General features: G+C 37.1%; 1 protein-coding gene across 5 annotated transcripts in view; it reads right to left on the bottom strand.

Annotated features, from left to right (window-relative positions):
* DLC1 (DLC1 Rho GTPase activating protein) overlaps positions 1-13,400 on the bottom strand; it is a 522,282-nt gene that overhangs the window by 294,848 nt on the left and 214,034 nt on the right. For all 5 annotated transcript variants that reach the window (XM_024986239.2, XM_024986238.2, XM_024986237.2 and 2 more), the window contains exon 4: positions 10,863-11,003. In XM_024986239.2, the coding sequence (XP_024842007.1) occupies positions 10,863-11,003 (141 nt within the window). The remainder of the gene's footprint in view (positions 1-10,862; positions 11,004-13,400) is intronic.

The raw sequence follows: 13,400 nt of genomic DNA, 5'->3' as shown, positions 1-13,400 counted from the left end.
CCAATTTGTACAGCAAATAGAATTATGGATCATCCACAATGACAGTATTCTTCAAACCAGTTAATGAGTAATGTTGTTTATTCTGTGTAACTCAGAAATACACTAGGATAATTGTGGAAAATAATAAATACATGATGGTAACTAATAAAAAATATTGAAATGATTTAAATTTTATGTCTTTTGCTTTTAAATGGAATCATATAGTTTTTGCCATAAAATTAATTTCTGGCTTGATAGTAATACTATTAATTAAAGTTTTCAGGTATTTGGTAAGAAAAAAATTACATTTAGTATCCTATTGCTTCAAACACTTAAGAAAAATAGTCCTTCCGCGTGAGTCTGAATATAAGCAGGTATCCTTGGGGTCAATTCCTGCCACCCAGGCAGTTTGTAAGTCAGAATATATCCATTTACTCCATTAAGTTGTGCTGTGCTATGCTTAGTCACTCAGTTGTGTCCGACTCTTTGTGACCCCATGGACTGTAGCCTGCCAGGCTGCTCTGTCCACAGGATTCTCCAGGCAAGAATACTGGAGTGAGTTGCCATGCCCTCCGCAAGGGGATCTTTCCAATGCATGGATTGAACCCAGGTCTCCTGCATTGCAGGCAGATTCTTACCCACCTGAGGCACCAGGGAAGCCCAAGAATACTGGAGTAGGCAGCCTATCCCTTCTCCAAGGAATCTTCCCCCTCCAGGAATCGAGCTGAGGTCTCCTGCACTGCAGGCAGATTCTTTACCAGCTGAGGTACCAGGTAAGTCCCTCCACTAAGTTAGACTGACCTAATTCCCTCCATCCATGCTTGATCTGACCATTTGAGACCCAGTAAGTGTACTTATTGCTGAAACCCATCCTTCTTTATGCCAAGAAGCTACTTGCGCTTCTAGAGTTCAGCCACAAACTATATGTCCAGTAGCTTTGCCAGGCAGGGTTCATCCCTTGTCACTGCATTAGACCTCGTCGCCATAACAATTCCCAAGAAATGGACTCATGCAGAAGGATGTTTCTTCAGTACTGAAGAAGAAATCAAGCCCTCCAACAGACAAAAAAAATTATGCTATGTAGACCCCCAAAGTAGAAAAAAGTAAAAGTCTAGGCAAACAGCTAAACACTTACATTTTACCTCTCTGCAAGAATACAGTTATTTATTTTAAACCTTTGGCATCATTCATTTTTAAAATTGTGTTCAAATTTGTTAATCTACAGCTCAACTGGTATCACTGACTCAACGGACATCTGTTTGAGCAAACTCCGGGAGATAGTGAAGGACAAGGAGGCCCGGTGTGCTGCAGTCCATGGGGTTGTAAAGAGTTGGATACAATTTAGTGACTGAACAACAAACAACAACAACAGCTCAATTGTCTGTCAACAGACAAACCATGTTGGAGTATTTTAATGTGCCATCTGATCAGTATGTTTTCTGACTTGATGTTTTTAAGGAAAACCTATTTTTTAAATATTTTACCCTCCTTTAGGGGCTATGAGTTCTGCCTTTAGCTGGGCCAATCAAGGAACTGAAAAGCGGTATTCACCCCATTTGGGTGTGTGCCTACCGGTCTTTAGTCTTATCTGAATACAGTTTCAGAGAACAACAAAAAGGTACCACCATAACCTTGAATCTGTGGTTTTATCTTGCTCGGTGTTCTTACCTTTCAGACAGCAGTAGAGAAGAAACGTGCTGCCCTGGCAGCCATCATCACAGCTCATCAGACACAGATCTGTGTGATAGGATGTTAAAACTGAAGTTCTGACTTAAACCCTAAGGTGAAAGATTCAATATCAAAGTGAGTTGTGATACAGGGGAAAAAAAATGTAGATCTTATAAAAAGATTTGGAGGAGAATGCATTAGAGAACTCTCAATCTCCCCTAATCCCCAAAGGATCTAATAGGATGAAGAATCAGAACATTTGGGGAAAAGTGATTTTGGAGAGGGATTTGAGTTCTGTGAGTCCTCTTCCACATTTTTCCCTACAAGGAAAGGTTAGTAGGGACCCTGTTCTCATTTCAAGGCTGGTTAGAGGAACCTCAATGGGACCCTTCAGACATGGAGAGGGCGATGTGTCAAGTACAACATGAGGTCCCCAGGAGCCTAACCCAGCCTATTCTATCCCACCACATAGCACAAGTCCATAGTGAGTTCTTATGGGGTTTTTTGGGGGAAAAAAAGAATTAAGATTTGTAACGTTAATGTTTACAACATTAATAGAATTCAAGTTCAGCTACATTATAAATTAGAAAGGCTTTTGTTTAACAAAATGTAGAATAATTTCATAAGACATGAATACATCATTTAGATATATTACACATGGCTAGTAAATTTTTTTACATTCTGATTAAGATGTTCAAATATCTAATAAATATTTTAAAAGTTCAATATTAGGAGAAATAGAAAATTACTCTTTAATAAATATGTGAGCCCTTTTTTAGTCTATGTAACTACATAAGAGAATATTAGAATGCAGACAAAAATATATGTAGAACTATTCTTTATAGTGTTATATAATATTGTATTTAATACAGAAAAAAACTACAAATGTGCTATCAGTAGGTAAATGATTGCACAATTTTGATATATTCACAAAATTCAAAACGTAAAATTTAAATTTGCTTAGGAAACACATTTACATAGAAATTCTACTAGTTCTGAGTTCTAAATGTTTTTATCTCATAACAGTTATTTAAAATTCTGACTTAACTCCCCAATAGACAGTTTTTTAAAAAGTAAAACTATCTACCTACAGTTCAGTGTCTGAAATAGAGAATTTAATGATCTGAACCAGCAGAATTCCAGACCCAGGCTAAGGTGAGTTGCTCTGATCCAGGGCCTGCTCTCTCCCGCCTTTTTGTTTTTGATTGGCACCCAGAGCTCAGGACTCAGTGATGATGAAACTTTGTGACTGAAAGTGTTGCCCGAGCAGCAGAGAAGTTCTGGGTTAAAGTTCAGCTTTACCAGGATGCTCTTGGATATAAAGTAGACAGATATCAGAGGCTATCTGGACCCAAAAAAAAATTCTCCAACATTTTGGAAGGCTTATATATAAGAGGGATGAAAGTAAGTCTGGCTGAGACAGATGGAGGAAGGCAGTTTCAGGGGTGCCCAGAGCGCCGTCTGAATAGCACTGATTTATTATTATTATTTCTTTGTTTGTATGATTCTCTTCATTTCACAGTATGACTAGTTTGGTAATGCCCATTTGGTATCATAGTGTTTATATAAAGGTAGTGCCTTCAAAACGAGTCAACAGACCACAGCAAAATAAAATGGACAAAGCAATCTACGGTAAAAAGGAAGTAACTGGAGTTGTTTTCATGAGCTGCTGCTGCCGCTGAGTCACTTCAATCCTGTCCGACTCTGTGTGACCCCATGGACTGTTGCCCACTAGGCTCCTCTGTCCATGGGATTCTCCAGGCAAGAATACTGGAGTGGGTTGCCATGCCCTCCTCCAGGGGGTCTTCCCAACTTAGGGATCGAACCCTGTCTCTTACATCTCCTGCACTGGCAGGCGGGTTCTTTACCACTAGTGCCACTTGGGAAGCCCCGTTTTCATGAGTGTCCACTGATTTTCTTTCGAAGGTGTTTAATAATCCAGAAGTTGCCTCCCTTACACCAAGTCATCACAGTGGGAAGAACAGAGTCACTAAAAAGTAAGAGTGGCAGCAATAAAGTACAGAATATGAACTATTCATTGCATTCAAAAATAAGAAAGTAACATACAAAATGCTCATTAACTAACCAGAGTATCAAGAACACTGGTAGCTTTCAAGTGATTGTGTCTTAGGACCCCATGAAGAATGAACAACTCCCTTATTTTCATATTTTTGTTACATGATTCCAACTGTTTAGATGGGTGATATTCAGAATACACAAAATGCTCTGTGGCTGTTTTTACTTTTTCATTTAGAAATCTGGTTTGTGGTAGATAGCTCAAAACTATAGTCAAGAAAACCCTCTGTGTAAATTTAGTGTAAAAGCTACTGAATAGTCACATGGAAAATCCAGTTAACCATTTCAACTGACTCTGTTGAAGTGAGCATTGAGGAGGCCATCAAACATCAGGGGCAGCATTAATTATCAATCAAAAATCAAAGTATGGAATTACAAAAAGAATGGAAACACTGAATATGTAATTAGAACTTGGGGACAACTCAGTTTGAAATGAAGAAAGCGCTGTGAAAAAGGCTTACGGGTTATTATTACTGCTCAGTGCTATGAATTATATTCTTGGTTGCTGTGATGTGGCATGCTGTTGGCTTGCCATTTTACATTGCCCAGAAATAACTGGAAGTTGTTATTTCTCTTGGATGAAAATATGAGCTGGATTCGAGAAGTAACATCAGCACATGGAAAAACTAAATTTTTCTTATTGTAATGATGATAACATACAAAAGTACTATTCATATGACCAAATCCTAGGTTGCAGAATTTTTTTTTTTTTTTACCATTTCTTGTCCTCATTTATATGTTTCATTTTCCCCATCTTTCTTCTAGTTGTAGGAATTCTGCTCCAGATGTCTAATTAACCAGGTTATTATAAATGAAATATGAACAAGACAGAAAAACACATTTTCCAATTAAAAAAAAAAAAACATAACTACTGTGTGCTCAGACTTTAGTATGAAGGATTAGTGTATCTGGATGCAAGTTACACTTATTCTTGGCACAATGAAACTCCTAGATTCAAAGTGAAAAATCTTACGTGAGGAGGTTATTGTGGAGATCAAATAGCCCATCCCAAACAATACTATCAGGAATTAATGTGCATTTGGAATGGAAACAGATGTCAGTAACTTCAAGCACAAGAAATGAGAGAACTGTGAATAATTTTAAGTAGAAAAGTAAATGGTTATGAAAAATGTTTCTATTTTTCAGAGCCAAGCTTAATGAATTAATATTTATTTATAATTTCAAAATCCAGAAATGTGAATGGAATCCTCTGTTAAGAAATATCTCATTGTAATAATCACAGAATGATTTCCTTTTTAGAAAAATGTTTTCCTCAGCTCTCTTGTGGCTCATTTTTCCTTAAAAACGCTATAAAATTTGCCTTATTTTTCTCTCTCATAAACAATGAGGATCTTAGTGAACAAAGAAAAATACTTAAAAAATCCACATACTTTAATGTTATTGCTTAGCTAGGTCAAAATTAAATTGTCACATTCAAAAGCATTACAATCAAAGGCATTTTTCTAAGACCATTACATTTTTCTTCACAAAGTGGTAAAGTTTACTAATTCAAATGTTTTGATGTTTTAGAAGAATTGGACTAAACTCTCTTTACAAATTCTGTGTGGTTATTTTTTCTTTTACTATGCTATTTTCCTTACTTACCATAAATGACATTATGAAACAATATTTAAATTCTAGTAATTTTATGTATTTTCCCTCTAAGAAATCAGTAAAAAGGAGTATTTGCAGTTCCTGTTTGCAAAAAAAGTTAATGTTTCATCCCTTTGTTTTAAATAATGGACAGCATTAGACAAAACTACTAGCTTTGTTAAAAAATCTGATAATCACTTAAGCAAAAATACAGAATAATATCTTGGGAAAACAAAATAGAGACCTAAAATTTTGCATATGAATCGCGTCTTAAATGATCCTTGAAAAGGATGTGATTTGAACTCCTGAATCTACAGGCTGTTCTTCAGTTTTACTGCCTACCATATATTAATAATATGTCACGTGCATAATGCCTTTAGCTTAATAATTATATGTATGAGAGGTGTGATTACAATTTGTATAAGTGCGGTTTACATTGGAAGCTTTATGGGGAATCTCTGATGGTTTTCTTTTCTTTCTTGAATAAGTTTTAATTTCCTTAATATGCTATATAATTAGGACAAATGACCACAATAGCAGATTAGACCGTATCATATTGGATGAAAAAAGGAAAAAATAAGATCTTGTTTTTAAATGACTTAAATGTTAATAGCATTCATTAAAAATAACATCAAGTCAAAATTCATATACAAAGTCATCACCCTTATGCTTTTTCGGGAGGACAGTGCTATTGACAAGTGAATGTAAGACTCCCAGATTACTGTTTGCTTCTATTATGCCAGAGAGGAGAAAAATAGATTTATATAAGTGCCTCACAGTTGTGTTTCAGAGACATATTGAGAGTTTTTTGTTTTTCTTCAACGATAGGTTACAATGATCACACAGACTTTGAAACTGTTGGTGAAAGCGGCTAAAATATCAGGTTGACTGTGGCACTGGAATTCCTTCTTTTTCAAAGTCACCTAGAAATGACCATGAACTTGCAGTCAGGACATGCTCTTGAAGCTTTATTTCGGTCACCCTCCAGTAGCATTTAGGTAGGACTTACTCTGAACCATTCTTGGGAGGAGTTGGCAGTTCCTGGCTGGGTGGCATTCTATCTACCCTCAGCTTCCACCTCCTCCATGAGCTGTGTCTCCACCCTTATCTATCTCATTACTACTTTGGTGAAAGTCACTCAGTTGTGTCCGACTCTTTGTGACCCCATGGACTATATAAAGCCCATGGAATTCTCCAGACCAGAATGAGTGGGTAGCCTTTCCCTTCTCCAGGGGATCTTCCCAACCCAGGGGTGGAACCCAGGTCTCCCGCATTGCGGGCAGGTCTCCTGCATTGCGGGCTACTTTGGTAGTAATGATGAAAAGATTAGGGATGTATTCGGTCTGTGGAAGTAGAGCTATTGTTGCCACACTGAGCTGGAAAAAGATATATCTGTCTATTTTCACCCTGCGGCAATTATAGTAATGAAGGTTAATAATTCCTGCTGTTTTTGATGTCTTCAAAGGAAGGTTATTTTGTGATTCCAGTGTTCAATACACTCTAATATGAAAGCCAATATCCTCCAACATTCCTTTTGATAGTTGAAGATACACTCAAAGCTGTCTAGCTGGGGTTCCCAAATGCCCCAGATGATTGAGGTTCTCAGTTCTGTGGTTGTTGGAATTCTATCACATGGCAACGACGGGGGTTGTTTTTCTATGAAGCTAATATTACTGTATAGCGCAGAACACCCTCCTTGTTCCAGCAGTACTTATTTTACAAATAAAATCTGTGCTTTTTCTTATCTCAGGCTTGGCCTCTTTCTTCATATATTCAGAGTATATAAAAAACTTTTACAATTCAGTAATAGAGAAAAAACCTAGTCTTTAAAAAGGCAAAAGGCTTGCATAGACATTTCTCTAAAGAAGGTATACACATGCCCAGGAAGTGCATGGTGAATTGTTTGGTACACTGTCTCAATGTTAAAAAAAAGAAGAATCGAACAGAAATTTTAGTACTGAAAAAAAGAGCTCAGTGTGGATTAAACAGCAGGTTAGACAAAGCTGACTAAAGAATTAATGAATTGAAAGATAGGTTAATCATGATTAACAGTGATTTAATGACCACCTATACTGATTAGTAGCTTTAAGTAAAACAACCACCACAACAATATTTCTGGGGTTTTGGTGCCCAGCTTTAAAATCTTTCATATAAAAACCCTATACTATTTCATGCAGGAACAACTCAAGCAACCGATTATCCTGGTCACAGGATGTCAGAACACTGCTCTGCAGTGGATGAAAGCACTATATGAAGATGGTATGACTACACACGGGTTGTCTGCCTAAGTGTCTACTGTGAGAGGCATTACAAGACGGCCTCAGAGGATCAAAACAAAGAAGTTAAGTAAGAAATGGGTGAGATTCTTTTCTCTGATAATTGTTGCATCTGGGACCACCTCAGTGCCTGTTTCAGTTGGGTGTTCCCTCTTTTTACTGTAAATCGCATTTTATACCTATTTGTGAGTCAGGTACTTTTTAGTTACTTGTTGTGCATTGTGTGTAAAGTAGGGACTGAAATAAACATTTACATCTGGTAAAAACAAAAAAGAGAGATGGATGAGATTTTTGAAATAAAGCACCAGACCTTGTTTTTAATAATGTGTTTTTTGGTAGTAGATATCTTACCTTCTAGCTTTTTACTTTTTGTGTGTCAAATACATCTCAGAAATCTACTTGAATGCTCAGTTTTCAGCTTGATATATACATGGTATTTATGAAAAATCTGAAGATTACTCATTGGTCCCCTTCTAATAATAAATATAAAAGTAGAAATCTTATTGAAACATTGGCACTTAGAAATCCAGAGACCTTACACACAAAAGGAAAGCCAAATATTTGTGGTAGTTAGTCACCATTATAAATAGATTCATAGCAGCAAATCAAATGTAACATTAAATCATTCTGAAATGAAAGTAAGCATTCTGTAAAAATATGAGAGAAGTACACAGAACAGAAATTTAGTTAATTTTACGTGGATATTTGAAGTAGGTGTTCTTTGAATTTAATGTTTCTACTTAATATTAAAGTTGAAATTTTAGTTCACAGTGAAAACAACTACTCTGTAGGATTCTACAGTTCTTTCCATTTTTCACAAAGTAGCCAGTCTGTCATTATTCCCTAAGCTCCAAATTGAGGGGAAGTACGTATTTAATACCTCATAAAATAGGTAAAATTCTTCATTCTAATATTTTAACCTAGGGATAACTGAAAACATAAAACTGATCCATTGCGAAAGACTTCTTATCTAACTTTACTAAAAAGGAATACTCAAAATAATAGTAACACCAAAACCAGCAAAAAATAAACACATGTGCACATTAAAGTGGCCCTTCTGCTAACACAAAAGCTTGTTTTTCAAGGTACTTTTTTAATTGTTCTTTTTCTTTAAGGAATTTCCTAAAAGTCAGTTGCCTTCGACAGTAGAGTGTTTCTCTCTCACTCTGGGTACCTCTCATGGCCAGCTGGAGAATTTGACTAAAGTCCTAGGAAAACCGATGGCTTTATGTTTCTTATTCTGAAAGCTTACTGAAGATGGTTACCATAAAAACACGTACACATCTCAATAGAAACATAATGGCCACATCTATAAACACGGGAGTACTGAAGAAAGACTAAGGAACTGTATACAGAGTGGCAGCAATTTTTACAAATTATAAGGTGACCACACACTAAAAAATTTACATTTCAAGGGAGAAATAGCAGATACCAACAGTGATTATTCTAAAGTAAAAGATGAACACAGAATAAATGTTATAGTAAAAAGAACACTCTAAAGGTCATTAAAGGTGCTTTAAAAACTGATGTAAGCATAAATACCATAAAAAAGGAATTCACCTCCTTTTCTATTTCTTTCTCATATATCAGCCCCACACCTGTTTCCAGTGTTCAGAAAGCCAATGCTCCAACGTTTCCCAAATCTTCAAGCTAAAACTCTCAAGAGGTGTTGATCTTTTTCCTTAATAAGAATGTGGTAAAATCAGATTGTTTGGCTTCTATTTGAATTCTGCATTTCAACTTTCTCTGTTCATTGTGGAAAGGAGAGACCCGTGTCACTGCAGTCTGCCCAGTGGCATGCATACTGGACCCTATTTTTTCAATGAACCATAAAATAGCACTGGGTAGTATGTCATTGGTTCTTCCCGTTTCCAATAAATACAAGCACTAACGTGTAGCATGTCATTGCATTTCACTGCTTACATGCCTTCCTCTTTTGCTAGACTGTGCGATAGTTAAAGACAGAGAATATATTTTCATTGCTCTTTAAGTCTGTTTCATCTAGCATAACACATGGCACATCATAGGTGTTCAATATTTATTCCATCAAAAGTAATCTAGACATTCTTGCAACGGAACATATCTACTATGTTTTAAATTCAAGTATTCTCTTTTGAGTTTTATTTCGGATTTGCCTTTTATTTTAAAGGCAGGCAAAAAGAGCAATCCAAACTCATTTCTCTGTGTTAAGCTAACATGGACATTTAAAAAAAAATAATACGACACTATGATTTTCACTAAACTAGGAAAGGTTATTTTGGAGCACTGGGACTTTAGATATTTGAAGTAGTAATTACTTCCTCCATAAATGTTACCTTTAGAGTCAAATACTGCTTTCCTGTTGCAGTTCAACTTTTTTACTTAAAGGAAAATGTCTTTTAGTCACAATTTACCGTACTATACTTCTATATGTGGTAATTCTTCTTTTCATTTGTTTTTGTAGCATTGCAAAGTCCACTAAACATCATAATAATGACAGTAGCTTACACTTTTTCAGTTTTTTTTTCTGTGCCAAGGATTTTACCAAGCACTTGACATACCCACACAAAACTTATCATATGTGTGAAATTATATACCTATCTCTACCCTTTAATCTATCCATCTATCTGTTTATGTACTATCTATCCATCCATCCATTCATCCATTAATTTTCCCATTGGTAAGCCTTGTAGTCCGGAGAAGGCAATGGCACCCCACTCCAGTACTCTTGCCTGGAAAATCCCATGGACGGAGGAGCCTGGTAGGCTGCAGTTCATGGGGTAGCTAAGAGTCGGATACGACTGAGCGACTTCACTTTCACTTTTCACTTTCATGCATTGGAGAAGGAAATAGTAACCCACTCCAGTATTCTTGCCTGGAGAATCCCCAGGACAGGGGAGCCTGGTGGGCTTCCGTCTTTGGGGTCGCACAGAGTCGGACACAACTGAAGTGACATAGCAGCAGCAGCAGCAAGCCTTGTAGTCAAAATAATAATACAGGGAAAATCATGTGAAGGTTTTCATTCTTATTTCTTTAAAGTTCTGAGTATCCAGCAACAAAATTTAATACCATATTTTGCATAATTTTAGAACAATGACCCATTTTAGGAAAGTACCTGTATAATCATCTATAAAACAAAAAAATAACATTTGTTGGGTTATAGTTAAACATTTCAAGTCACTACAACTAAGAATCCAAGAGTATTTCTTCTAAATTGAATAGATGAGATATCAACTCTTACATGATGATCATCAACACTTCATGCTGAAACTGTTATCCTATATAACTTACCATAGACTTGGGTTTGGTTCCAGAATTGGCCACTGGGGTGGAGGACTGTGGGTCAGTGGACTCAGTGTTAGAAGACAAATTTACTTGTGTCTGATTTATCGAAGTGGTATCTGTTCCACTCTCAGGTCCTGATTCCAGATCCTATTAAAAAATTAATTGATATGGAAGATATATCCACACTCTCTACATGCCTTTCTCCCTGCCTCCCACACATTTTCACCTCTTCCTCCTCCCAACACACACAGACACACCACATAGTTATGACAACCAACACTGGCCTGTCACACATAACCATGCACTATTTTGTATTAATGATTGTACTCTTTAGAGGGTCTCACTTTAGAATGTAAATACTGAAAAGAGGTAATACACTCCTTTAGTAACTTAACAGCCAATTGTGCATTGGAAAGGGCAGTAGTGGTAGCTAGCTGCTGCTGCTGCTAAATCGCTTCAGTCGTGTCTGACTCTGTGCGACCCCATAGACGGCGGCCCACCAGTCTCCCCCGTCCCTGGGATTCTCCAGGCAAGAACACTGGAGTGGGTTGCCATTTCCTTCTCCAATGAATGAAAGGGAAAAGTGAAAGTGAAGTCGCTTTGTCGTGTCCGACTCTTCACAACCCCATGGTCTGCAGCCTACCAGGCTCCTCCGTCCATGGGATTTTCCAGGCAAGAGTACTGGAGTGGGGTGCCATTGCCTTCTCCAGGTAGCTAGCTAGGACACTGCAATAAGTCGGTAGATATTAATATAAGCCCACAGACAACCCTGGCTCATTGTGTGACCCTGAGTAACTCACTTCACATTTCTCATGCAATGGAGTTATGGGTGTCAAATGAAAAGATAGTTTTCATTTCTTCTCACCTCACTCTCTTCTATGTTCCCATTAAATCTCCATGGTGACACCTACCATCATGGCCTGGAATCATTTAGCTCAAGGGTATGTCTATCTAATGAACATTTTTCATTTTAAATGAAAGCTATTTAAGGGCAGAATTACACTTTGTCATATGTAATTCAATTCCCTCATTTGAAAATGAGTATAATAATTGCAGGCACTCATAGAGGCTTATGAAGATTAAGCCAGATAATGCAAATTTTATGCAACAAGCACATATTCAATTTCATTAAATGCTAGGCATTACTGTAAATAATGTTATTATTAATATCATTATGTTTTCTGAGCAACTAGTGCACAATATGTGGATAAGACATGCTGGTTCAATGAACGCAGTTACTCAGTAATCGCTCCAAAGGTTGCGCCTTTAATTTACTAAATGCTATCTGCATGTTATACAGTGGCCTGAGAACACAAGGAAAGGCAAGGATGAGGAGAATGCAAAGGATGGTGGGTGGGCAGGAAGTGAAGGCATACATCACTTTATAATTTTATCCCGAGAAAATTATGATTTAAATACCTTTGTGTCTACTCTTGCTACACCTCAGTTGTACCATGGCCCACATGCTTACATATCATCTGCCCTATACCCCGACTCTCTGGTCTCATGTTCCACCATTCTCTTGTTTCCGTTTGCTTCCGTTATACGTGCTGTTTGTCAGTCCTTCTAGCACACCAAGGTGGTTCCTATAGCAACTATGCCCTTTCTAATCCCTTGCCCAAGTATTTCCCTTTGCCGGCCCTTGTCACTCAGCTCTCATTTTGAATATCACTTCTTCAGAGAAGCATCCTTTGACATTCCAAGCTCAAATAGTTTCTCCCCTTCAACCTCCATAGCATATCATTCTCTGTTTTACAATCTTATCACCTTGTTTATTTACCATATATCAATTTTATCCATTGACCATCTTTACCTATGTATTATCATCTACCCACCTTTCATTCATTTCTATATCTAATCCTTTTATGTCTCCCTTTATTGGGAATCTATGTATCACCAGAGTAGGGGTTTCACCTGTCTTGTTCACTGATACATTCACCAGGCTTATAGTAGTACCTGGCACTTAGAATATGCTCATAAATATTGTTTTATGAAAGAATAACTAGACTGACAAACATTAATATTTAACCAAGAGCTTCCCTTGTGGCTCAGCTTGTAAAGAATCTGCCTGCAATGTGGGAGACCTGGGTTCAATCCCTGGGTTGGGAAGATCCCCTGGAGAAGGGAAGGCTACCCATTCCAGTATCCTGGCCTAAAGAATTCCATGGACTGTATAGTCCATGGGTTCGCAAAGAGTCAGACACAACTGAGCAATTTGCACTTTCAAGGAGGCACAGCATCTCTACATTAGAAACTATAAGACATTGATGAAAGAAACTGAAGAAGACACAAATAACTGGAAAGCCATCTCATGCTCCTGAATTGGAAAAAATAAAACTGTGAAAAATATCATGCTACTCAAAGTGATGTATAGATTCAGTGCAATCCCTGTCAGAATGCCAATGACATTTTTCATAGAAAAGGAAAAAATAAAGCCTAAAATTTGGATGGAACCACAAAACACTGTGGATAGCCAAAGCAATCTTCAAAAATAATAACAAAGTTGGAGGCATCACATTCTCCTATTTCAAATTTTAGTACTAT

This window comes from Bos taurus, chromosome 27 (genome assembly GCF_002263795.3).
Source record: "Bos taurus isolate L1 Dominette 01449 registration number 42190680 breed Hereford chromosome 27, ARS-UCD2.0, whole genome shotgun sequence".
NCBI classification, from domain to species: Eukaryota; Metazoa; Chordata; class Mammalia; order Artiodactyla; family Bovidae; genus Bos; species Bos taurus.
The sequence above is the reverse complement of the archived record's forward strand: the minus strand, read 5'-3'. Positions and strand labels throughout refer to the sequence as shown.